The 24,555-nt window shown below is 49.5% G+C and overlaps 1 protein-coding gene across 2 annotated transcripts in view; it reads left to right on the top strand.

Annotated features, from left to right (window-relative positions):
• The window catches only part of LOC118234049 (partitioning defective 3 homolog), a 258,754-nt gene that overhangs the window by 118,551 nt on the left and 115,648 nt on the right, over positions 1–24,555 (top strand). For both annotated transcript variants that reach the window (XM_035430352.1, XM_035430351.1), the window contains exons 6-9: positions 10,424–10,515; positions 11,939–12,022; positions 15,940–16,065; positions 18,195–18,595. In XM_035430352.1, coding sequence (XP_035286243.1) covers positions 10,424–10,515; positions 11,939–12,022; positions 15,940–16,065; positions 18,195–18,595 — 703 coding nt within the window. The remainder of the gene's footprint in view (positions 1–10,423; positions 10,516–11,938; positions 12,023–15,939; positions 16,066–18,194; positions 18,596–24,555) is intronic.

The raw sequence follows: 24,555 nt of genomic DNA, 5'->3' as shown, positions 1-24,555 counted from the left end.
TGAGTTTAGACCCTAACCCCTAACCCCTGGGTCTGTGTGTGAGTTTAGACCCTAACCCCTAACCCCCTGGGTCTGTGTGAGTTTAGACCCTAACCCCTGGGTCTGTGTGTGAGTTTAGACCCTAACCCCTGGGTCTGTGTGTGAGTTTAGACCCTAACCCCTAACCCCCTGGGTCTGTGTGAGTTTAGACCCTAACCCCCAGGCCTGGCCCGCGGTGTGTGAATATAGTGTACTTGAGCCATATTTATTGACCCATAAACACAGGCAGCCAGAGTTATTCTTTAAATAAACAGCGTTTAAAAGCCGGGATGCTCCTGTGGCTGTGGCTCTGAGTGACTCCCAGTTTACATGGCTGAGGGCTTCAGCCAAGCGGGGGCTCATTTCTCAGCCTGGGGGGCGGGGGGATGGGGGGGAGAGGTGTGGGGGGGGGGGCTGGAGAGGTGGAGCAGGGTCCACGGTTTCCATGGTGCAGTGATCTGCTTCTGCCACCCATCTCACTTCTTCCCTGAGTGTCTGAAAGAGAGAAGAAGGGAGAGAGGGAGGGAGGGAGTGAGCAGGAGGTAGAGGGGGAGGGAGGGAGAGAGGGAAGAAGGTAGAGAGAGGAAAGATGGGAAGGGGGAGAGATAGGGGAGGGAGGAAGAGATAGGGAGGAAGGGAGAGGGGGAGGGAGATAGAGATAGGGAGAGGAAGGGAGGGAGAGTTGATGGAGGGAGAGATAGGAAGAGGGAGGGAGGGAGAGTTGATGGAGGGAGAGATAGGAAGAGGGAGGGAGGGAGGGAGAGTTGATGGAGGGAGAGATAGGGAGAGGAAGAGAGAGTTGATGGAGGGAGAGATAGGGAGAGGGAGGGAGGGAGGGAGAGTTGATGGAGGGAGAGATAGGGAGAGGAAGAGAGAGTTGATGGAGGGAGAGATAGGGAGAGGGAGGGAGAGAGGATGGAGAGAGCATTAGAGAGAGGGATTGTGGGGGAGTGGTGTGGAGAGAGAGGGAGAAAAAGTGAAATTGAGAGAGAGGGATAGAAAGATGGATGAGGAGAGGGAGGAGGAGATGAATGAAGATGTCATATTAAAGTATTAATATTAATGTAGATGCTTAGCTGAATGGGAGGCCCAGATGGGCTGAATGGTTCTCAGCATCACGCTCTCATTAAGTTCTTACCGCTTAATGAATATCTAATAGGCCCATATATTCCCAGTTAATTAGACAATGACTCATTCACAATCATTTCTAATATTAGAATGTATGTATAAATATGTTGTATTTATAATAATTAATGTTTAAATATATGTAAGCGCAAGATAGCTTATAATCTGTTAATCCTCAGGAGTCCACACCTCTAACCTGTTGAGTGCTGAGCGTATTTTGAATTTGCATCCTGTATGGTGCCATTTTGAAAAACAGCACATGTCAACGTAACATAATGAGGAGAACTGGCCGTTCAGCCCAGCAAAGCTGGCCATTGCTTTCTGCTGGTCTGCTAGGGCCAGGACCGCAGTGGCTTTTGTGTGAGGAGGCCTGGCACCGTTAAAGATGGTGGTCCAGTTGCTTTTCTGTTTCACTGCTCTTTGGAAAACACCAACCAAAAACTAAAAAAGAAGTATGCTGTACACATGGTCACAGGATCTTTATTTATTAATTTATCCCTGGCCTTGTTCTGCAGAACTGTTCTGGGGGTGTTTATTGAGGAGATTATGAATATGTAAATGTCTAATTAGAATTAGCGAGTGTGTTTGATTTGCTCTCTGGAGTGAGAAATAACTTTCTCAGTGAAAATGAATGGAGCCAAGACCCCGGGCGCCAACTCATTACCCATAAATCATAGCGGCTGGGGGGTGCACCGGAGGGGGCAGCGGTAATGACATTGGGGAATAGAAGCTGCTCGCGGTGACGGCAGCAGAACCAGACCCGCGGATCGAGCCGAGGTTGATTTCACGCTCACGGACGCTGGTCGTTCCACAGCAACACCGATGTCTGCTCGGGCTTCAGGGTTTTTTTCTTGGGACATCTTCGTTTTTCTTTTCTTTGTTTGAGCTCTGTTCCTTTGTCACTCAGAGTTCGTCCGGTGATTTGGTGACACAGTAAATGGTAGACGTTTTTGCCACAGTTTTCCCACATCATGCTGTGGAGGCGGAGGCCAGGGTGTTGTTGAAGACCAGGTCTAGCGCAGTGCTGGGTTCTCTGTACACTGCTAGTCATTCATGAGCCCAGACTGACTGAATGACTGCTTTCATCATCATTACATCGCATTACATTACAGCCATTTACATCGGCAGTGTCCTACCCAGGAATCAAACCTGTGACCTTTAGGATACAAGACCAGTTCCTTACCCATTATACCACACTGCTCCCCATCCCGCCATCATCATCATGCGCTCTTATGTTCTTACCGTCTTCATAACTGTGTGGTAAACTATAAATGCTTTTTCACTTTTGAAAATGGGCCTTCAGGTCCTATGAACGCTGTTGCCTCCTGGAAGCAGGGCAGTTATCAGCTGGCCTGGATCTGAGACTTTAATTCTGTGCTGATCGTTGTTGGCTTTCCGGGAGGACGGGCTGCGTAGCGCTGACATCTTCAGCGATTTACACCAGACACACGTGAGCGGGATGACAAAGCTAATAAACGCTTTTCCCCAGCCTCTCCCCAGCCCCAGCGGTTGCCAGCCTGCGCTGCAGAGCCCGTTTGTGCCTGTGCTGCTAACGCAGTCAGGTGGAAGACAGGCATTAGGCCTCCCCTCATATCCAATTTCTCAGCCCGCTGAATGATTACACTCTTTCTGTTTGATAGTCTCGTTGCCTGTGTTTACACTGCCAGGCCTGCAGGCCTAGGCCCCTTCCTCTGTAATCAAGTGTGTCTGTTCCAATAGGCTCTGTCTCCCCTCTTTAAGCAGGGCCTATTAAAGAGCATCGCTTTTAATGCTGCCTTTGAAATGCGCTGTTGCCCTTCTGAAATGGAACATTTCTCCCCCAATAAACATCCTTACCGGTGGCTGCTGCTTTATAAAGAGAGAGAGAGGGAGGGGGAGACAGAGAGGGGGAGACAGAGAGAGAGAGAGAGAGAGAGAGAGAGAGGGAGGGGGAGACAGAGAGAGAGAGAGAGAGAGAGAGGGAGAGAGAGAGGAGGACAGAGAAGGAGAGAGGGAGAGAGAGAAAGGGAGAGAGAGGGGGTCCGAGAGAGAATGAGAGAGAGAGGGGGACAGAGAAGGAGAGAGAGAGAGAGAGAGGGAGAGAGAAAGGGAGACTGAGACAGAAAGAGACTCAGACAGAGAGAGAGAGAGAGGGAGAGAGAGAGGGGGACAGAGAAGGAGAGAGAGGGAGAGAGAAAGGGAGGCTGAGACAGACAGAGCGCTATGTTTAATTAGCACCAAACAGACTGAAAACGGGAGGTGCTGAATTTGAACCCCGACCGTCCGTTTTCTGCTGGAAGGAGATTTCTTAAGATACTTCAGATACTGTAGAGCCCACAGGCACTGGAATAATCATGAGGGATCTTTTTATTTTATTTTATTTATTTTTGCCTGTGAGCATTCTTATTATAAGAGTCCAGCTGTTAGATCAATCGGCATTCAGGTTACCTGTGTTTATATTCTACACACTGCCCTTCTGAAGGATTGATCTTTTTGTGTACAGGTGTAAGTTGGGGTTACTGAGGTTTTTTTTTATTTTTTATAATTAACATCATATTATTACCATATTGTGTGCTGTGTGTTGCAACCTCTAGTGATTTCTCAATGGGACTAAAACAGATAAATAAAACAGATTAAAGTGGTGCCTTTCTCTGTTCCTGTACATGGTATAATGGGTGGGTTAGCGGGTTAGCGGAGTAGAGGTGTTTACTCTGCAGTGTGAAAGGTCAGCTCCTGAATCATTTAACCTTTTCACGTTCAACCCAAGGCCACTCTGCTCATTAACACAGCCATAATAATCAGCCATTTAAATATTTCCACTTTTCATACCCCATTAAATATATTTTGGACTTATTATCAATTTTCCTTTCTCAAAATGTCTTCCTCTCTCTCCTTCTCTCTCCCTCTGCATATATAGCATAACATAACATAATGACGAGAACAGGACATTCAGCCCAACAATGCTCGCTATTTTACTGACTAAATTATATATAAGGTTAATGTTCTCCTCATCCCTTTCCCATTCAGATATTATTTCTAACTGTATTATATTATTTGAAACTTAAAGTGACTTCAGAAAAAAAACAAACAAAAAAACCACATAGCTGTGCTTCTGCCGTAATTGATTTAGCATGTGCTTAATAGAGAGGAGCCTAATTTCTGCTGTGTCTGATACCTATTCTCCGCTTTCCTTCCTGGCACAATATGCTTTTCATATTTACGTCTGTGTCAGGGTTTCCTTTGAAAGTGCGTACGTTTTGAAGAGCTAAGCTGCTTCATATCCTGTTTCTGTGCAAGCGCATAGTTTCCATCTTGACTGAGGAAAGACCTCCATGTGGTGCCAAGTGTGGTTCACAATTAATCACGTAGCCTTCCCCAACACCACACGTTGCCGTTCACTCGATCCTAAATATTATTTCTCCGTTTTTATTTGCATTAACTGACTGCTGTAATGGCCTGATATATGTTCAGGAAACACTTTTCCAAACTAAGGAAAATGAAAGGGCCTCTTGGTTTTCAGGAGTGTTGAAATGAGTTTAACATTCTGGATTATATCTGAATGCACTATGTCAACAGTATAGTGTGGCATTATGGGATATTACAGTCTGCAATATGTTTGCCGCTGTAAAGTCATTTCGTGTTCTTGCCATTTCTCTATGGTTTCTTGGGTACCACAGAGTTTTTGGTGCAGTGTTTGTTACCTCTGCATTGCTTTCTGAGCTTTGCTGGCTCGTGGTCGAATATCAGTACTGATCATTCAGGAGGGAATTGGGCACTTAGTGAGGTCTGAACTGCAGCAGGCACTGTGATGCGCTGCTTTGTAAAAATCTTTAATCATGCGGTGATGCCGTAGTGATCCTCGAAATTTCAGCGGCCTCGTGACATAGTTTCAGGAAAAAAAACATCCGCTCTCCTCTCTGTTGGGTGTTTATTTGGCAGCCAATCAGCAGGGGGAGGTACTGCTGCTCACATGTGATCATGTGATGTGCTTTTTTTGATCACATGGAAGCTGCATGGTCAGGCTTCTGATTGGCTGTCATATCAACACCTAATAGGTTGGAGTGATGTTTTTCCCAGAAGCCTGTGGGAGTGTGCAGGATCGCCATGGCATCAGGTGTGTTAAATAAAAACGCTGAAAAAAATAAAGCCAAAATGAGTGATTGTTACTACGCTCAAAAAATAGCAGATAATTACCATTGTGGTTTACTGCCCCCCCCCCCCCCCCACACTCTCACATAATGCACCGCTTTAGATTAGATTAGGGGTAATACCCTTAGATTAGGCAGGAGATGCATTATCCATGCTTTAAGGAAGCGCGCTGTGACTGTAGCATCCTTTTGTAAACGCTCCACTTCCTGTTTCGTAAACGCTCCACTTCCTGTTCCTGGCGGTTTAGCCTTTACGCACACCTGGCAATGATGCTGGGAAACGGGGCGCACTGAGAGGTTGGGGTCGCGCGCTCGCTGACCCGTGTTGGACGCGGCGTGTGGAATGTCGCTGTGGTCAAAGGTCAGAGCTGGGAGCGGCGCGGGAGTGTGTGTGATAAATCAGAGTGCCCGGGCACCACAGGCCCAGGCTGTTTACACTAAATAGGGTGAACATGACTAAATGCCCCGGGGTCGACCTCTGACCCCTGCCCGACTCGCAGAGGTGTTTGGGACTGGAGTAAGTGAGACCCCCCCCCCCCCCCCCTCCCTCTCTCTGTACCCTGCCCCCCCTGGAGGAGAGAAGGGCTCATTATAGAGCTTTAATCAAGTGCCCTTGGGGGAGAGAGTATGGACCTTGGGGGCGGGATGGGAGGGGGGGAGGGGGGGCCGGTGGGGCGTTGGGTGGAGGGGGTGTTTAGGGGATAGCGATTACCGACCCATTTGGTGCCCTGTATGATGGCCAAGAACCGGACAGGGCTGATGTAATATTACCTTTGCAAAGATATGGGCTCAATGGATCTTTCAGTTAAAATCATTTACAGTGATACTGTATGAGGGCATGTGGCACCCAGAGTCCATATTTCTAATATGATCTCAGCCAGAGGTCTGCAGCCTTACCCCAGAATAACTGGTGTGAGTGTAAGCTGTTATTGTCCTGCACTAAATCACCTGATTCAGTAATCAAGGTCTCGATTGAAGACCATTCTTTTGGTTAATTTGTTTATTGAAGTGTTGTAGCACTGGGCTGGGACACAAACTTGCAGCTTAATAGCAAACATTCTCTAAAATTGATTACTGTTTAAAACCTTACATTTTGTGGCTCAGTTTAACCAACAAAAGAAGCCAAAGGAAGCTGTTCAATCAAAACATTTTTATTAATCATAAACAAGTGGATCTGCGAATTAAATTGACCAAATATTTATGTAGGGCCCATGCAGGTGTTAAAGCACTGCTTATGAAGGGGTTATGTAGCTGTGCTCTTAAAAGGGCCTTTCATAGAAACTGCCACCGAGTCCTTTCATATGATCGCTGTATTGGTAAGTACAGTGATCGCTGTATTGGTACGTACAGCGATCACTGTATTGGTAAGTGAACACTGTACATGACCCAGCAGACAGGTTTGAGATTTCCCTTCCTCCTCCTGCGGCTCGAGCTCTTCGCACGCGGGGGGGGGGGGGGGGGGGGGGGGGGGGGTGTTTGTTTCCTCTTTCCCGTTTCACAGATCATGTAAATGCACCCGGACTTAAACAACTTGCGGTTAACTTCATTTACTATAATTCATACCCTTTAAAACCTCGAGCTCCGCAGAAGAGCACTCTGCTCTGCTGACGGGGGCAGTGGGACTGTGAGGTGCTTTGTGCTTCAGGTCTCCTTATTGACCCTGTAATTGGTTTAAGGCTTCGTAATTATCTGACCTAATTTAATCAAAGCGCAATCTAGCCATTCGGCGGGCTTGCAAAATGGCGCCCTGGCTGTATGCGCTCGCCCTCGCTCTGAGGCTGTGGATGATGCCAGGTCAGCCGCTCAGCGCAGAATCTCTCAGAGCGGAACAAAGGAAAACTGCTTCTGCCGCTGGCTTTATTTTCTGACTAATATTAAGTACCTGCTTGGCTCTGATTTGATTTCGGTAATCTCTGCCATACCTGATGCATTATTAACTTTCTCTTTAAGAAGAGACCGTCTCAGGGGCCTTTTGTGTTTGCTTATTAAAACCGGCTGGTGCATGCGATACTTCTCGTTAGCTGTAGTTACAGAAAGTGTACCCCTGAACCGGAAGAGGCTGAAGAGATTACTAACGTGCAGTGCACTGGTGTCATCTCATTTGGAACTGTATCGAAGTTTGAGGGCAAAGCAATTGAGTAGGGTTCAGGTAGAAAGGTGGACAATAGAGAATCACAAACTCCTGATGGTCAGAAGATCTCAAATCAAGGTTGAGGTCAAGGTCAAATTTATTGTCATTTACAATCCAAGATAGCAAAATTAGATTTTTGCTAATTTAAATCAATAAATCAGTAAATACATAAGATTACTCTTTTTGACAGAAATATGCTTTGTTGTCTACATAGTTTGATAAGAGACATGCAAACATGCAGACCTGTCAGTGACTGTGACTCTGTCACCTTCAGCCGCTCCATTTGGTTGGGGGGGGGTCGGCTTTGGGGGGGGCGGGGGGGGGGTTGTTGGGCACATATTCCTCTGAAGCTGAACAGATAGGTGTTTGACAGGCAGACGGCGCTGCAGTGCTTTTCTGAAGGCTTGTCAGGGTCTGTAATGATTAATGTGAATTGCAGCCATATCCTGGGGGGGGGGGGGGCGGGGGGGGGGCATACCTTTCCACAATGAACAGTGCCCATCTGCATTTTGGCCTATTTTAGGTGTTCCCATGTTCGTTTTCTTTGCCGATCACGTCTGAAACACTGAAGCCACCCCCATGCTGGCGTTACCGTTTCATTTTAGAACACCTGCTGGACCCCTCGGCCCCCCCACACCAAAAACCCCCTCCCGCTGGAGAGAGAGGGATGACGGGGAGAGAGTGAAAGAGAGGGAGAGTGAACAGGAGGGGAAAAATAGGGAGAGTGCAAGAGTGATGGGAGAGGGAGAGAGAAAAAGAGAGTGCGGGAGTAAAAAAGAGAGAGAGAAAAAGTAAGAGGATGAGCGATGACAGGGAGAGTGATGAAAGTGGGAGAGAGAGTCAAAGGGAGGGAGAGAGGGAGAGAGTGAAAGGGAGGGAGAGAGAGAGAGAGTGAAAGAGATTCAAAGGGAGGGTGAGAGAGAGAGAGAAAGAGAGAGAGAGAGAGGGAGAGAGTGAAAGAGAGGGAGAGAGACTCAGAGGGAGAGAGAGGGAGAGAGAGACTCAGAGGGAGGGTGAGACAGAGAGAGAGTGAGAGAGAGGGAGAGAGAGAGAGAGAGTGAAAGAGATTCAAAGGGAGGGTGAGAGAGAGAGAAAGAGAGAGAGGGAGAGAGTGAAAGAGAGGGAGAGAGAGACTCAGAGGGAGAGAGAGAGAGAGTGAAAGAGAGGGAGAGAGAGACTCAGAGGGAGGGAGAGAGAGAGGGAGAGAGTGAAAGAGAGGGAGAGAGAGACTCAGAGGGAGGGAGAGAGAGAGGGAGAGAGTGAAAGAGAAAGAGAGGGAGAGAGAGACTCAGAGGGAGAGAGAGAGAGAGGGAGAGGGAGAGAGAGACTCAGAGGGAGGGTGAGGCAGCTGTTGCCGCAGTTCCCAGCTCCTTGGTTACGTGCTGTGTGATTAAGCATGCAGTTGTGTCTCCCGTAGAAAGCGACGTGATTGGCTGTGCCTCAGAATCAAGGTGAGGGGGAGTCTTTGTACTGGCAGTGAAATATTAATGCCCCCCCCCCCCCCCCCCTCGGGCGCAGGTGTGTTAGAATGGGGGGTCCGTGTCCGTGGAGACGCTCGCCTCCATGCGCTACTGGGGTGAGACCAGGCGGGCGCATGCTGATATCGCCATGGTAACGGGTTCCGCTGTGATAGGTGATGCTGGAGTCGCTGGATTGGTGGCTGTCGGAGCAGAAGTGCGTTTAACCACGTCCTGTCCGTTCGGCTTTGCTCTGCCGCACACAGTGGTGCCTTGGGCCAATGTTTTTCATTTCGCCCATGCAGGAGAAACAGTGAGCATTGGCCCTTCTGTTAACTGTGCTTTAATGCACAGTTTTCGGGCACTGTTCTGGTGTGTGGGCGGGCCCTCTGGTCAGGCATCCAATCAGACTGTGAGGGCGCTGTTCTGGTGTGTGGGTGGGGCCTCTGGTCAGGCATCCAATCGGACTGTGAGGGCGCTGTTCTGGTGTGTGGGCGGGCCCTCTGGTCAGGCATCCGATTGGCGTGCTGGCCGTGGTGGGTCGATGCAAAATTAGCCGTAGCTTCAGTTAGGGGATGGTGGCTGGGATGACCGTGACCCCCCAGCGCCCCCCGCTGGTGAGTGGGCTGCCTGCAGTCCACTGGCTGACGCTGCTCAGGATGTGTCCTCCTCCTCCTCAGGTTTGTGTGGCTCAGCTTGGGGTCTGTGACGCTGAATAGCCTGGGGGTACATTCTGGCTTTAAGGCGTCTTGTATGTGGTTTAAATAAAAGGCGATAAATGGCTGCTTTTTGGTAATGGAACATGAAGACCAGTAGAGAGTGAAACTCTCATTCATACCTCATTAATCCCTTCCAGTGGGCCTGGAAACAGAGCACTTACCCTGGGTAATAGCTATAAAACGTTCTTTAAGTGCTGGATAGAGAGGTTTGCTGACGTTTTTCAGTAATTTATAGCTAATGTTTTAATGTCCGCTTATTTTTTAATCTTGAAATAAATATTTCGATGTAATTATGTTCTAACTCTGTGTAAGTACTTCAGAGTGATCTCAGGGGAAAGTGTTGGGTTGAGCTGAAGCACTTCTTTCCCTCCATCTCCCTCCGTCTCTCCCTCCATCTCCCTCTGTCTCTCCCTCCGTTTCCCTCCATCTCTCCCTCTGTCTCTCCCTCCATCTCCCGCCATCTCTCCCTCCATCTCCCTCCATCTCTCCCTCCATCTCCCTCTGTCTCTCCCTCCGTTTCCCTCCATCTCTCCCTCTGTCTCTCCCTCCATCTCCCTCCATCTCTCCCTCCATCTCCCACCGTCTCTCCCTCCGTTTCCCTCCATCTCTCCCTCTGTCTCTCCCTCCATCTCCCGCCATCTCTCCCTCCATCTCCCTCCATCTCTCCCTCCATCTCCCACCGTCTCTCCCTCCATCTCCCTCCATCTCTCAGTTACTAGGAGGAAAATGGGACTGTTGAGGAGTCACAGTGGAATGCTGGGAAAAACAAGATGTCGATGTCCCTGACCCATTTGACCTGAAGACGTTTGTCCTAATTCCATGTGTGATGTTTGTGTTTGTTTTTAGGAGGACGAAGGGAGGGAGGAGGAGAACGGGCGGATCGAGCCGGTCGGGCGTGACGACTCCTGCCAGGACTCCGCCCCCATCCGCTCGCTGGAGTGAGTCTCCAAAATGTCGAAATAGCTCAGCTCAGCTCAGCCCAGCTCAGCCCAGATCAGCTCAGCCCAGTCCAGCTCAGCCCAGCTCAGCTCAGCTCTTCTGCAGCTCAGCTCAGCTCAGCCCAGCTCAGCTCAGCTCAGCTCAGCTCAGCTCAGCCCAGCCCAGCCCAGCCCAGCCCAGCTCAGCCCAGCCCAGCCCAGCCCAGCCCAGCCCAGCCCAGCTCAGCTCAGCTCAGCTCAGCCCAGCCCAGCCCAGCTCAGCTCAGCTCAGCTCAGCCCAGCTCAGCCCAGCCCAGCTCAGCTCAGCCCAGCTCAGTTCAGCTCAGCTCAGCCCAGCTTTTCTGCAGCTCAGCTCTTCTGCAGCTCAGCTCTTCTGCAGCTCAGCTCAGCTCAGCTCAGCTCAGCTCAGCTCAGCTCAGCTCTTCTGCAGCTCAGCTCAGCTCAGCTCTTTTCAGCTCAGCTCAGCCCAGCTCAGCCCAGCCCAGCTCAGCTCAGCCCAGCTCAGTTCAGCTCAGCTCAGCCCAGCTTTTCTGCAGCTCAGCTCTTCTGCAGCTCAGCTCTTCTGCAGCTCAGCTCAGCTCAGCTCAGCCCAGCTCAGCTCAGCCCAGCTCAGCCCAGTTCAGCTCAGCTCTTCTGCAGCCCAGCTCAGCCCAGCCCAGCTCAGCTCAGCTCAGCTCAGCTCAGCCCAGCCCAGCCCAGCCCAGCCCAGCCCAGCTCTTCTCCAGCTCAGCTCAGCTCTTCTGCAGCCCAGCTCAGCCCAGCTCAGCTCAGCCCAGCTCAGCTCAGCCCAGCCCAGCTCAGCCCAGCTCAGCTCAGCTCAGCTCACCTCAGTAACTGTCTCTGTCTGAAAAAAGGCCTGAAAAGGCAGAATCATGGCCGTGTGCTTCTCATCCACATTGTGATCCTGCTCATGTGGTTGATGGCTTACTGCTTGGATCAGTTTCATTTCTTTGATTGTGGTGTTTTTTTTTTTTTGGCATATTCTGCACATACTGTACAGTATCTTGTCCCCCATTGTTCAGGCTTTGGGGGCCAGCTGCTTCTGTCCTGAGGGCCAAACTCAGATTTGTATTGCGGTCTGGCCTCTGTAATTGATTAATTACATGCAGTGTTTTTTCTATGAGGAGTCATAGCCCAGCGAAAGTGGTTGATAAAGTAAAAACAGCCACACCCTGTCGCTGGGGTCCCTGTTCAGTTTTGTACTTCCTGTTCTTTTAAAATCAGCTGTTCGTTATCGATACCGTTTCTAAACCAGGACGCTAGTAGCTTTCCCCCTGATTTCAACCCTGCTCGTAGGCACTTATTTTCATTTTTACATTTTTCGCTTGTTGTGTTTTTATTTGTCTTATTATTTTCTGTGTTCATGTTTTTGTTCCCCTGCATGTTTGGCTGCATCTCCCCGCTGTGCACTGTTGTTTCACAGTGACATTGTGCGGCTGGTCGAGGTGTCCAATCGTGGCGGCCCCCTGGGAATCCATGTAGTGCCTTTCAGTGCGCGAGACAGAAGGTAAAGCTCCGCCCCCTGGCTCCACCTCCTTTGGGCTGTGGGCTTGTTAGCACTAGCTCTGCGTTAGTGTTAGCTGTGCATTAGCATTAGCTCTGCGTCAGCACTGGCTTTGCATTAGCACTGGCTCTACGATAACATTAGCTCTGCATTAGCATTAGCTCTGCATCAGCATTGGCTTTGCATTAGCACTGGCTCTACGATAACATTAGCTCTGCATTAGCATTAGCTCTGCATCAGCATTGGCTTTGCATTAGTGCTAGGTCTGCAATAGCATTAGATCTGCATTAGCACTAGCTCTGTGTAAGCATTAGCTCTGCATTTATGCTAACTCTGCATTTGCACTAGCTCTGCAGTAGCACTAGCTCTATATTAGTGCTAGCTCTATGTTAGCATTAGCTTTGCATTAGCACTAGCTCTGCATTAGCGCTAGCTCTGCATTAGCATTAGCTTTGTGTTAGCACTAGCTTTGCATTAGCACTAGCTCTGCATTAGCGCTAGCTCTGCATTAGCACTAGCTCTATATTAGTGCTAGCTCTGCGTTAGCATTAGCTTTGTGTTAGCACTAGCTTTGCATTAGCACTAGCTTTGCATTAGCACTGGCTCTGCATTAGCGCTAGCTCTGCTGTGGCACTAGCTCTGCATTAGCGCTAGCTCTACATTAGCGCTAGCTCTGCGTTAATGCTAGCTCTGCATTAGCTTTATCTCTGGGAGTTGTCCTTCCTTGGGTTCTGAAGACTGGAATTTTACACTGTGTGTGTGTGTGCGCACAATTCTCAGCCTAACAAAGTGTCGGCCTAACAAGGTCTCAGCTTAATGAGGTCTCAGTTTAAGAGGTCTCGGCCTAACGAGGTCTCAGCTTAACAAGGTCTCAGCTTAACAAGGTCTCGGCCTAACGAGGTCTCAGCTTAACAAGGTCTCAGCCTAAAGAGGTCTCGGCCTAACGAGGTCTCAGCTTAACCAGGTCTCAGTTTAACAAGGTCTCAGCCTAACGAGGTCTCAGCTTAACAAGGTCTCAGTTTAACAAGGTCTCAGCCTAAAGAGGTCTCGGCCTAACGAGGTCTCAGTTTAACAAGGTCTCAGCCTAACGAGGTCTCAGCTTAACAAGGTCTCAGCTTAACAAGGTCTCAGCCTAACGAGGTCTCAGCCTAACGAGGTCTCAGTTTAACAAGGTCTCAGCCTAACCAGGTCTCGGCCTAAGGAGGTCCATTATCATCATTATGACATGCTGGAGATGGGAACAGATGGCCTCCTTTTAGCAGCTAGCTACCCATTCTGCCACCTGTAGATACTGCACACACACCACACTCACGCGCACACACACACACACACACACTCACATACACACAGCACGCTCACGCACTCACATGCACTCACACATGCACTAACACACACACACACACACACACACACACCACACTGACGCACACATGCACACACGCACACACGCACACACGCACACACACACACACACACACACACACACACCACACTCACGCACACACACACACACGCACTCACATACACACACCACGCTCACAGACTCACACACATGCACTCACACACACCACACTCACGCACACGCACTCACACACGCACTAACACACACACACACACACACACACACACCACACTCACACACTCACACACACCACACTCACGCACACACATGCACTCACACATGCGCACTCACACACGCACACCACACTCACGCACACACATGCACTCACACACACACCACGCTCACGCACTCACACACACACACACAAACACACACCACACTCATGCGCTCACACACATGCACTCACACACACACACCACGCTCACGCACACACATGCACTCACACACACACCGTTTTTTGATTTGTCTGTACAGAAGGAAAAAATTCTAGGGAATATTTCATAGTAATCAAAGCAATGGAAAACAAAGTTTTTTTTCTACAAGGCCTTTGATCCCACATTAAATCGAGCACTCATCTTCTGCTTTGTGTCCCTGTTTACTGAAACCATGGGCACCGTAACCATAGCTACCCTTTCCCTCTCATCTTGCGTTCTGGCGCTCACCGTGGGTTAGCGCCTGTGAAAGTTCCTGTGATCCAGCTCACCACTGAGGGAGTGCTAATTGCTTTTGTGCTTGTTCGTGTCAACTTAGCGGCATGTTGTTTATTCATAGTGTGGCTGCAGAGTGTAAATGCTCATGTGACCTGTCAGTGGAGCAGCCACTCTGATAGATTAGAACAGGTCGGCAGGTAGACTCTGTCTGCTTAATGGCGGCTGAGTGTTTGTGAATCGTTGGACATGTCTGCAGGTTAGCTTGTCTCATTGTACAATCCTGAAGAACTAGTTTGAGGAAAAGAACAGATTTGATGGGGAAAACACTATATTTCCTTTCTCATCCCGTGAGTATGAGGAATTTTAAGGAATTGTCCAACTTTTTAGGAAATTTGCTTTTTGGCCATCTAACACATTGTTAGTCGATAAAATTGATACCAATCAAATCCCTGTGCATCCAGTACCGAAATATTACATAATATCTATGGGCTGCATGCTAACTGTGCCAGCTTTATGAATGGCTGCAGATGGAAGAATCATTAGCTGTGCTAAATAGGAACGCTAGCATTGCTTCCATCTGCGTCCACTCACAGAGGTAAGCACAGTTAGCATGCAGCCCGTAGATACTGTGTAACATTTGTATACTGGATGCACAGGGATGAAACTGGTATCAATCTTATCGGCAAATTATGGGTAAGTTGGCCAAAAAGCAAAAAGTTCCCAAAAAGTTGGACTGTCCCTTTAAGAATGCCTTGTTTATTGTGCGGGCATCCTGTGAAAGGCAGGTCTTCAGACAGTTTGGCCTCAGAGAGGCATTCCACCCTAATTTAATAAAGGGATTTAATACCTTTCCAAAAATATCCTTTCCAAAGAAGTTTTTTGTTTATGTGGCTGTTTTGTTTAGTGTGGCACTGTAAGTGTACTTAGTGCCTCAGTAGCTCGGGAGACCTGCTCTGTGCTTCTCCACTCAGCTTAACAGAAACACTCTGAGACAGAGCGGCTCACATTCCATTATTTGGACATGTATTTCTTTGTATAGTTATATTAACATTATTTAAGCAGTATGAAGGTGAACAGTTTGCCCTTTTGAGAATACTCGATGCATGAGTCCCCTTTTTTAATTTACATTTAAAAGTTAACAATGCAGATATATATTTTTTGCATTACAGTAAATTGGATGCTCTAAGGTTGTGTGGCAGTTGAAATCCAGGGGCATTGCAATGTGTGGAACAGGGAAGAAACGCACCTCTGTACCTCTGTTCTCTTCATCTGTTGCCATGGCATTCTTGGTTGCCCTGGCGATGGCATGCGAGGACGTGGACCGCATCTGAGAGTGCTGGGGGAGAGGGTCGTAGCGCTTGGCTGTAATGATGGCGTTGCTGTAACCAGCGTAGTGATGCATGATGGGAGCTGCATTAAGAGTGGGGCGTAGTGATGGCGGGGCTGTAGCTAGCGGAGTGGAGCATGATGGGAGCTGTAGTGATGGCGGGACTGTAGCTAGCAGAGTGGAGGATGTTGGGAGCGGTAATGATGGCGGAGCTGTAGTCTGTGTTGTGGTGCATGATGGGAGCTGTAGTGAAGGTGGGGCTGTAATGATGGCATTACTGTAGCCAGCAGAGTGGAGGATGATGGGAGCCGTAATGATGGCGTTCCTGTAACCAGCGGAGTGGTGCATGATGGGAGCTGTAATGATGGCATTGCTGTAGCCAGCGGAGTGTAGGATGATGGGAGCCGTAATGATGGCGTTCCTGTAACCAGTGGAGTGGTGCATGATGGGAGCTGTAGTGATGATGAGGCTGTAGTGATGGCGGGGCTGTAACCAGTCGGAGTGGTGCATGATGGGAGCTCTCGGGTGTTGAACGTTGCAGGACGCTGGGCCTGCTGGTGAAACGGCTGGAGAGGGGGGGCAAGGCCGAGCAGGAGGGCCTGTTCCAGGAGAACGACTGCATCGTCCGGATCAACAACGGGGACCTGCGCAACATCCGATTCGAACAGTAAGCCCCCCTCCTCTGCCCAAATCCACCCCCCCAATCTGCCCAAATCCACCCCCCCAATCTGCCCAAGTCCCTGCCTCTTCTGCCCAAATCCCCCCCCCCCCCCATCTGCCCAAATCCACCCCCCCTCCTCTGCTCAAATCCCCCCCCCCCCCGCTTTTTCTGCTCTGGTGCCCTAGACTTCCTGTCCCCCTTATCAAGCACACACACACACACACACACACACACACACACACACACTCTGAAAGATGCTACATTTTAAAGGATAACGGAAGCTTTGGATATATTAGTATTTTAATGATTTACATTGTGTGTGTACACAAAGAAAGCACTGCACGGTTAACAAGCATAGTTATGTAATCATACTTCTTTAATTGATTTTTAGAACTAATCCAGGCTTCCCAATCTAGGCATTATAACGTGAACATCCAAATGGCAGCCATATCTACGGCATTAAAATCAGCGACAGTTTGGGCCACAGTTTGGGCCACAGTTTGGACCACTTTAAGAGTGGGTTCAGTGATGCTCTCTCATAAAAACATGATCATACTGCTTTTCAGAGTCTCTCTTTTGTCCAGTCATGGTGACTGGGTCGTTCGAGGGCAAGCTATCTATATGCTAAGCACTTCAACTCCCACTGAAGTCAGGTCTGAGCAAAGCATTTCCATGCATTTTCCAACTTGAGGGGAAATTTAAAAGTGGGAGCAATTTCTTTTTTTTCTTTTTCAACTTTTATTACTGTATCTGAAAAGTTGCCAGCCTCAAAAATTAAGTGCGGTCTTTCATGAGTCAGCTGGTTGGTCAGGTGCATGAATGCACACGCGCACACACACGTATACATGCAAGCATGCACACACACACACACACTCACATGCACACATTGCACACACACACTGTGACCACCTCCTTTTAAACATTCTTTCGGGTGCTCCTCTCCTTCATACGAGGGTTCTCCTAACGCTTAACCCACATCTCCTAGAAAAATACTGTCTCTCTTATTCTCCCCACTGCTTCATTATCCTGTTCCACCTTATTCTCCCCACTGCTTCATTATCCTGTTTCACCCTATTCTCCCCACTGCTTCATTATCCTGTTTCACCCTATTCTCCCCACTACTTCATTATCCTGTTTCACCCTATTCTCCCCACTACTTCATTATCCTGTTCCACCTTATTCTCCCCACTACTTCATTATCCTGTTCCACCTTATTCTCCCCCCTACTTCATTATCCTGTTCCACCTTATTCTCCCCACTACTTCATTATCCTGTTCCACCTTATTCTCCCCACTACTTCATTATCCTGTTCCACCTTATTCTCCCCTCTACTTCATTATCCTGTTTCACCTTATTCTCCCCACTACTTCATTATCCTGTTCCACCTTATTCTCCCCGCTACTTCATTATCCTGTTTCACCTTATTCTCCCCGCTACTTCATTATCCTGTTCCACCTTATTCTCCCTGCTACTTCATTATCCTGTTCCACCTTATTCTCCCCGCTACTTCATTATCCTGTTCCACCTTATTCTCCCCACTACTTCATTATCCTGTTTCACCTTATTCTCCCCACTACTTCATTATCCTGTTTCATTGTCAGGCCCTAATAGCCTATTACAATGCTGGCCAAACGCATGTAGCAGTTTTACAACCGCAAATTTACGACCACAGTGCAATTAACCGCCAGCTGAATTTACTGACCTATTAATTAGGCCGCACAATGCCGGGCCACTCGGTGGACTGGCACTTACGTCAGCGCAGCAACAATTCTGTATAAATGCGCTGTCTCCTGCTCCATAAAGGCATGATTAAATTATTCCTCTCTATTTAATGATTGATTGGTTGATTGATTGATTGACTAATTGATTAATTAGTTGATTGCTTTTTTGATTGCTTGGTTGGTTCATTTATTAGTTTCTTGGTTGGTTGGTTGGCTGACTGGTTGATTGATTGATTGGTATGTTGGTTGGTTGATTGGCTGGTTGATTGGTTAATAGGATTGATTGATTGATTGATTGATTGGCTGGTTGGTTGATTGATTGATTGACTAATTGATTGATTGGTTTTTTGGTTAAATGATTGATTGGTTTGTTGGTTGATTGATTGATTGATGGATCGGTCTCTCCCGCTGCAGAGCGCAGCAGATGTTCCGGCAGGCCATGCGGTCCCCGGCCATCCTGTTCCACGTGGTGCCGGCGGGGAGGAAGGCTCAGTACGAGCAGCTATCCCAGAGCGAGCAGAACCACGCCTACGGGCCGGGCCGGTTCAGTCCGGACTCCCAGCCCGGGGACCGGAACAGCCTGGTTGGGGGCCTGGACCACACCCCCCAGAGGATGTCCCGGTCTGGGCCTGGGCCCCACCCGCACTCCCCCGCGGAGCAGGGCGACGCCTACACCTCTCTACCTCACACCGGCGGCTCCGCCAGCAAGCCTCCCTCAGGCCACGCCTCCTCCCCGCTCCGAGCTGTAAGCTCCACCCCTCCCACGGCCTACTCCAAGAAGGTGGGCAGGAGGCTCAACATCCAGCTCAAGAAAGGTACGAGTGCCAAGCGAAACAGACAGAGTTAGAGACTACTGGCAGACCTGGAGAGAGAGCAGTCTTCTCCCTGTCCTGACAGACCTGGAGAGAGAGCAGACTTCTCCCTGTCCTGGCAGACCTGGAGAGAGAGAGCAGTCTTCTCCCTGTCCTGTCTGACCCAGAGAGAGAGAGCAGTCTTCTCCCTGTCCTGTCTGACCCAGAGAGAGCAGTCTTCTCCCTGTCCTGTCAGACCCAGAGAGAACAGTCTTCTCCCTGTCCTGTCTGACCCAGAGAGAGCAGTCTTCTCCCTGTCCTGTCTGACTCAGAGAGAGAGAGAGCAGTCTTCTCCCTGTCCTGTCAGACCCAGAGAGAGCAGTCTTCTCCCTGCCCTGTCAGACCCAGAGAGAGAGAGCAGTCTTCTCCCTGTCCTGTCTGACCCAGAGAGAGCAGTCTTCTTCCTGTCCTGTCAGACCCAGAGAGAGCAGTCTTCTTCCTGTCCTGTCTGACCCAGAGAGAGCAGTCTTCTCCCTGTCCTGTCAGACCCGGAGAGAGAGAGCAGTCTTCTCCCTGTCCTGTCAGACCCAGAGAGAGCAGTCTTCTCCCTGTCCTGTCTGACCCAGAGAGAGAGAGCAGTCTTCTCCCTGTCCTGTCAGACCCAGAGAGAGCAGTCTTCTCCCTGTCCTGTCTGACCCAGAGAGAGAGAGCAGACTTCTCCCTGTCCTGTCAGACCCAGAGAGAGAGAGCAGACTTCTCCCTGTCCTGTCAGACCCAGAGAGAGAGAGCAGTCTTCTCCCTGTCCTGTCAGACCCAGAGAGAGAGAGCAGTCTTCTTCCTGTCCTGTCAGACCCAGAGAGAGAAGGCAGTCTTCTCCCTGTCCTGTCAGACCCAGAGAGAGAGAGCAGTCTTCTTCCTGTCCTGTCAGACCCAGAGAGAGAGAGCAGTCTTCTTCCTGTCCTGTCAGACCCAGAGAGAGAGAGCAGTCTTCTTCCTGTCCTGTCAGACCCAGAGAGAGAGAGCAGTCTTCTCCCTGTCATGTCTGACCCAGAGAGAGAGAGAGCAGTCTTCTCCCTGTCCTGTCAGACCCAGAGAGAGCAGTCTTCTCCCTGTCCTGTCAGACCCAGAGAGAGAGAGAGAGAGCAGTCTTCTCCCTGTCCTGTCAGACCCAGAGAGAGCAGTCTTCTCCCTGTCATGTCTGACCCAGAGAGAGAGAGAGCAGTCTTCTCCCTGTCCTGTCAGACCCAGAGAGAGCAGTCTTCTCCCTGTCCTGTCAGACCCAGAGAGAGAGAGAGAGAGCAGTCTTCTCCCTGTCCTGTCAGACCCAGAGAGAGCAGTCTTCTCCCTGTCCTGTCAGACCCAGAGAGAGAGAGAGAGCAGTCTTCTCCCTGTCCTGTCTGACTCAGAGAGAGAGAGAGAGCAGTCTTCTCTCTGCCCTGTCAGACCCAGAGAGAGAGAGCAGTCTTCTTCCTGTCCTGTCAGACCCAGAGAGAGCAGTCTTCTCTCTGCCCTGTCAGACCCAGAGAGAGAGAGCAGTCTTCTCTCTGCCCTGTCAGACCCAGAGAGAGAGAGCAGTCTTCTCTCTGCCCTGTCAGACCCAGAGAGAGAGAGCAGTCTTCTTCCTGTCCTGTCAGACCCAGAGAGAGCAGTCTTCTCTCTGCCCTGTCAGACCCAGAGAGAGAGAGCAGTCTTCTCCCTGTCCTGTCAGACCCAGAGAGAGCAGTCTTCTCCCTGTCATGTCTGACCCAGAGAGAGAGAGAGCAGTCTTCTCCCTGTCCTGTCAGACCCAGAGAGAGCAGTCTTCTCCCTGTCCTGTCAGACCCAGAGAGAGAGAGAGAGAGCAGTCTTCTCCCTGTCCTGTCAGACCCAGAGAGAGAGAGAGAGCAGTCTTCTCCCTGTCCTGTCTGACTCAGAGAGAGAGAGAGAGCAGTCTTCTCTCTGCCCTGTCAGACCCAGAGAGAGAGAGCAGTCTTCTTCCTGTCCTGTCAGACCCAGAGAGAGCAGTCTTCTCTCTGCCCTGTCAGACCCAGAGAGAGAGAGCAGTCTTCTCTCTGCCCTGTCAGACCCAGAGAGAGAGAGCAGTCTTCTCTCTGCCCTGTCAGACCCAGAGAGAGAGAGCAGTCTTCTTCCTGTCCTGTCAGACCCAGAGAGAGCAGTCTTCTCTCTGCCCTGTCAGACCCAGAGAGAGAGAGCAGTCTTCTCTCTGCCCTGTCAGACCCAGAGAGAGAGAGCAGTCTTCTCCCTGTCCTGTCTGACCCAGAGAGAGCAGTCTTCTCCCTGTCCTGTCAGACCCGGAGAGAGAGAGCAGTCTTCTCCCTGCCCTGTCAGACCCAGAGAGAGCAGTCTTCTCTCTGCCCTGTCTGACCCAGAGAGAGCAGTCTTCTCCCTGTCCTGTCAGACCCGGAGAGAGAGAGCAGTCTTCTCCCTGCCCTGTCAGACCCAGAGAGAGCAGTCTTCTCCCTGTCCTGTCAGACCCAGAGAGAGAGAGCAGTCTTCTCCCTGTCCTGTCAGACCCAGAGAGAGAGAGCAGTCTTCTCCCTGCCCTGTCAGACCAAGAGAGAGCAGTCTTCTCCCTGTCCTGTCTGACCCAGAGAGAGAGAGCAGTCTTCTCCCTGTCCTGTCAGACCCAGAGAGAGAGAGCAGTCTTCTTCCTGTCCTGTCTGACCCAGAGAGAGAGAGCAGTCTTCTCCCTGTCCTGTCTGACCCAGAGAGAGAGAGCAGTCTTCTCCCTGTCCTGTCAGACCCAGAGAGAGAGAGCAGTCTTCTTCCTGTCCTGTCAGACCCAGAGAGAGAGAGCAGTCTTCTCCCTGTCCTGTCTGACCCAGAGAGAGCAGTCTTCTTCCTGTCCTGTCAGACCCAGAGAGAGCAGTCTTCTCTCTGCCCTGTCAGACCCAGAGAGAGCAGTCTTCTCCCTGCCCTGTATGCGCAGACAGACATGCGCTGAAGTGAGCAGACGCTTCGGCTGCAGGGGGGTCCTCTGGTGCCGCTGCTCCACCAGCGGATGTGAGGGACCTGACCCCGGGCCACATCAGCACCAGCCCCCCCCCCCCCCCCCCCCCGCGGGGAGCAGGGAAAGGCCTTCAGTGCTGCAGGCCTGAGTGCTCTCTCACAGCCAGACACTTTTCACTGCTGTGCTCTGGAGTGCGTTTAAGGCAGTACAGAGATTCCTGTGTTTATTGCTTTCATTTACTTCTTTTGTAAACAACTTAATTGTGGTTTCACCATGTCAAGCTGGAATGAAATGTCATAATGGGTGTCCAGCATCCTAATCAGGAGTGAGACGTGTGTCTGCTGCAGAATGGATATACGGATGCAGTTTAAGGGATTTTGTTGCTTCTCAGTTTTTAGACCGAGCAATTCAGTAAGATTTTAATACTGAAGATATTTTATGTTTATAGGCACTTGTCCATCTGCTGATGTTTTCATGGTGTTTTGTGGCAGGGGTTTGTTTTGCTGTCTGACTCTGTCTCTGTACTTTACTCTGCAGTTTACTACTGATTTCTCTCTTTACTGCTGATTTTCCATCTGGCGCAGAGGAGATGTTTATCCATCTATTAACCCATTAATAACCCATTAATAATAATCTCACCTTTTAATGCTACCATTAGTTACTCCTTTTGACCTTGATCACATTCTTTCTTATGGCTTGCTTTTGTAGAGGAAATACTGCAGCTTTACATTGCCACGCCTGGGATGTCGTTCTCCTCTGAAACTGTGGTGCTTGCCTTGATTTTATGCTGCTTTCATCCAAGAGCAGACATCTTTTGCCCTTGCTGTTGTTCTCAGAATATAGTTGATGTGCATTGCGTTGCTCCTCTTGGCGTTTGTGTGTATGCTGTTGGCACAGATGCAGCCTGTGCTGCCGTCTTTTATAATGCTGAAGCATGTGAAGCTGAGGTCTCTCTCTATGTTGTAATTTCCAGAGCCAGTTTCCTGTGTTCATAAACCCAGTAAAGGATGTGCTGCTCTTCCAATGCTTGTCTTCAGGGACGATAAAGAGATCAAGTGCCATATTATTTTAGTATTGAGTGTAGATGGGCACAAAGGGCTTAATGTAATAACATGAATTTAAGAACTTTTCTCTTCAGACTGGGAAGTGATTGACTGAACCATTTACTGGAAGGTTGTTCTTTCCTCCATGGGGGGGGGGTCTTGGGGGGGTTTGGGGGGGTGAAATAGAGTCATTAGCCCTGGATATCTCCACACGCTTAAAATGTGTGTTCTGTCCAGCCTGCCACCCCCCCACCCCACACCCAGCTCCTCCAGCACAGTGTGACTCCACTGAGAGAGAGAGTGTGATCTGCACAGAGCTCCTCCAGCACAGTGTGACTCCACTGAGAGAGAGAATGTGATCTGCACAGAGCTCCTCCAGCACAGTGTGACTCCACTGAGAGAGAGAGTGTGATCTGCACAGAGCTCCTCCAGCACAGTGTGACTCCACTGAGAGAGAGTGTGATCTGCACAGAGCTCCTCCAGCACAGTGTGACTCCACTGAGAGAGAGTGTGATCTGCACAGAGCTCCTCCAGCACAGTGTGACTCCACTGAGAGAGAGAATGTGATCTGCACAGAGCTCCTCCAGCACAGTGTGACTCCACTGAGAGAGAGAATGTGATCTGCACAGAGCTCCTCCAGCTCAGTGTGACTCCACTGAGAGAGAGAATGTGATCTGCACAGAGCTCCTCCAGCACAGTGTGACTCCACTGAGAGAGAGAATGTGATCTGCACAGAGCTCCTCCAGCACAGTGTGACTCCACTGAGAGAGAGAATGTGATCTGCACAGGGCACCTCCAGCACAGTGACTCCACTGAGAGAGAGAATGTGATCTGCACAGAGCTCCTCCAGCACAGTGTGACTCCACTGAGAGAGAGAATGTGATCTGCACAGAGCTCCTCCAGCACAGTGTGACTCCACTGAGAGAGAGAATGTGATCTGCACAGAGCTCCTCCAGCACAGTGTGACTCCACTGAGAGAGAGTGTGATGGCCGCCATTGTACAGCTGGGATTCTCTTGACTGCCATTAACCCAGCCTGCCAGATACATTTTTGAAGCTGAGAAAGTTCATGAACATTGTTGCCTTTCAAAAGCATTGGACTATGAGAGCAGGGAATTATTTTTTGTACCAAATATCAGACAGCGTGGAAGAGCCCTGCAGCCAGAATCGCTGTACCGAAGAGCCTCCCCTGAGTCTCTCTGCTCTGTTGCCAGAGGAGTCTGCCTGCCAATGATTCTGTTCACTGTGAACTATGATTTAAATTTCAATGCAGTTCAATTCAGTCAGGATTTTTTGGCAGAACAGTCACAGCAGTTTTGCCATAATTTCTAAATGCGTGTAAAGCATGACATGTGACAGTTAGATTGTATTGTTTAACATATAGACACACCGAATAAAATGTACATGTAAGTTAAACTGATAACTAAAAACTAAAAAAGAATTTTAACTTTAATACCTTTCTCCCTCCCCTATATAGCCTTATCATAGTTGGTTTGGGGTAGGCTGAAATAAATAAGGTTTTTTGATTCCTCATTAATTAACATTGTCTGATCCATGTGACATATTATTTGGGAACTCGCTGTATGTGTACAGAGGGGAATTGCTTTTTTTGTATGAAATCAAGACAGAGTGAGCATATCATTATGAAAGGGGCGATTGCTGTTTAATAGAGTTTGCTGAACTCTATTAACGTGTCTGAGATGAGCTGGGACGCCTTTGGAGCCGCTCTCTCTGTTGATCATCCTGCTGTTTGCTCAGAAAAGGAAGTTTAATTTTCTCTGGCAGCTAAACTTCACCCTGAGGTTATCATTATTAAGAAAGTGTGTTTCTGTCAGATTCTCTCTCCGGTCATTTGTAGCTCATTGTGCTCGTCTCAGCGGCGTGCCGAGCGGCTCTACGGTTTCATATAGGTGACTTCCTGCAGCGTGACTGTGTTGCCATGGTGAGGACGTGACCCACGCTAATGAGGTCTGTGGAGTATGAGCGCTGTTT

This window comes from Anguilla anguilla, chromosome 8, assembly GCF_013347855.1.
Source record: "Anguilla anguilla isolate fAngAng1 chromosome 8, fAngAng1.pri, whole genome shotgun sequence".
NCBI lineage: Eukaryota > Metazoa > Chordata > Actinopteri > Anguilliformes > Anguillidae > Anguilla > Anguilla anguilla.
Note: the sequence above shows the minus strand (reverse complement) of the source record. Positions and strands in the feature narration are given on the sequence as shown.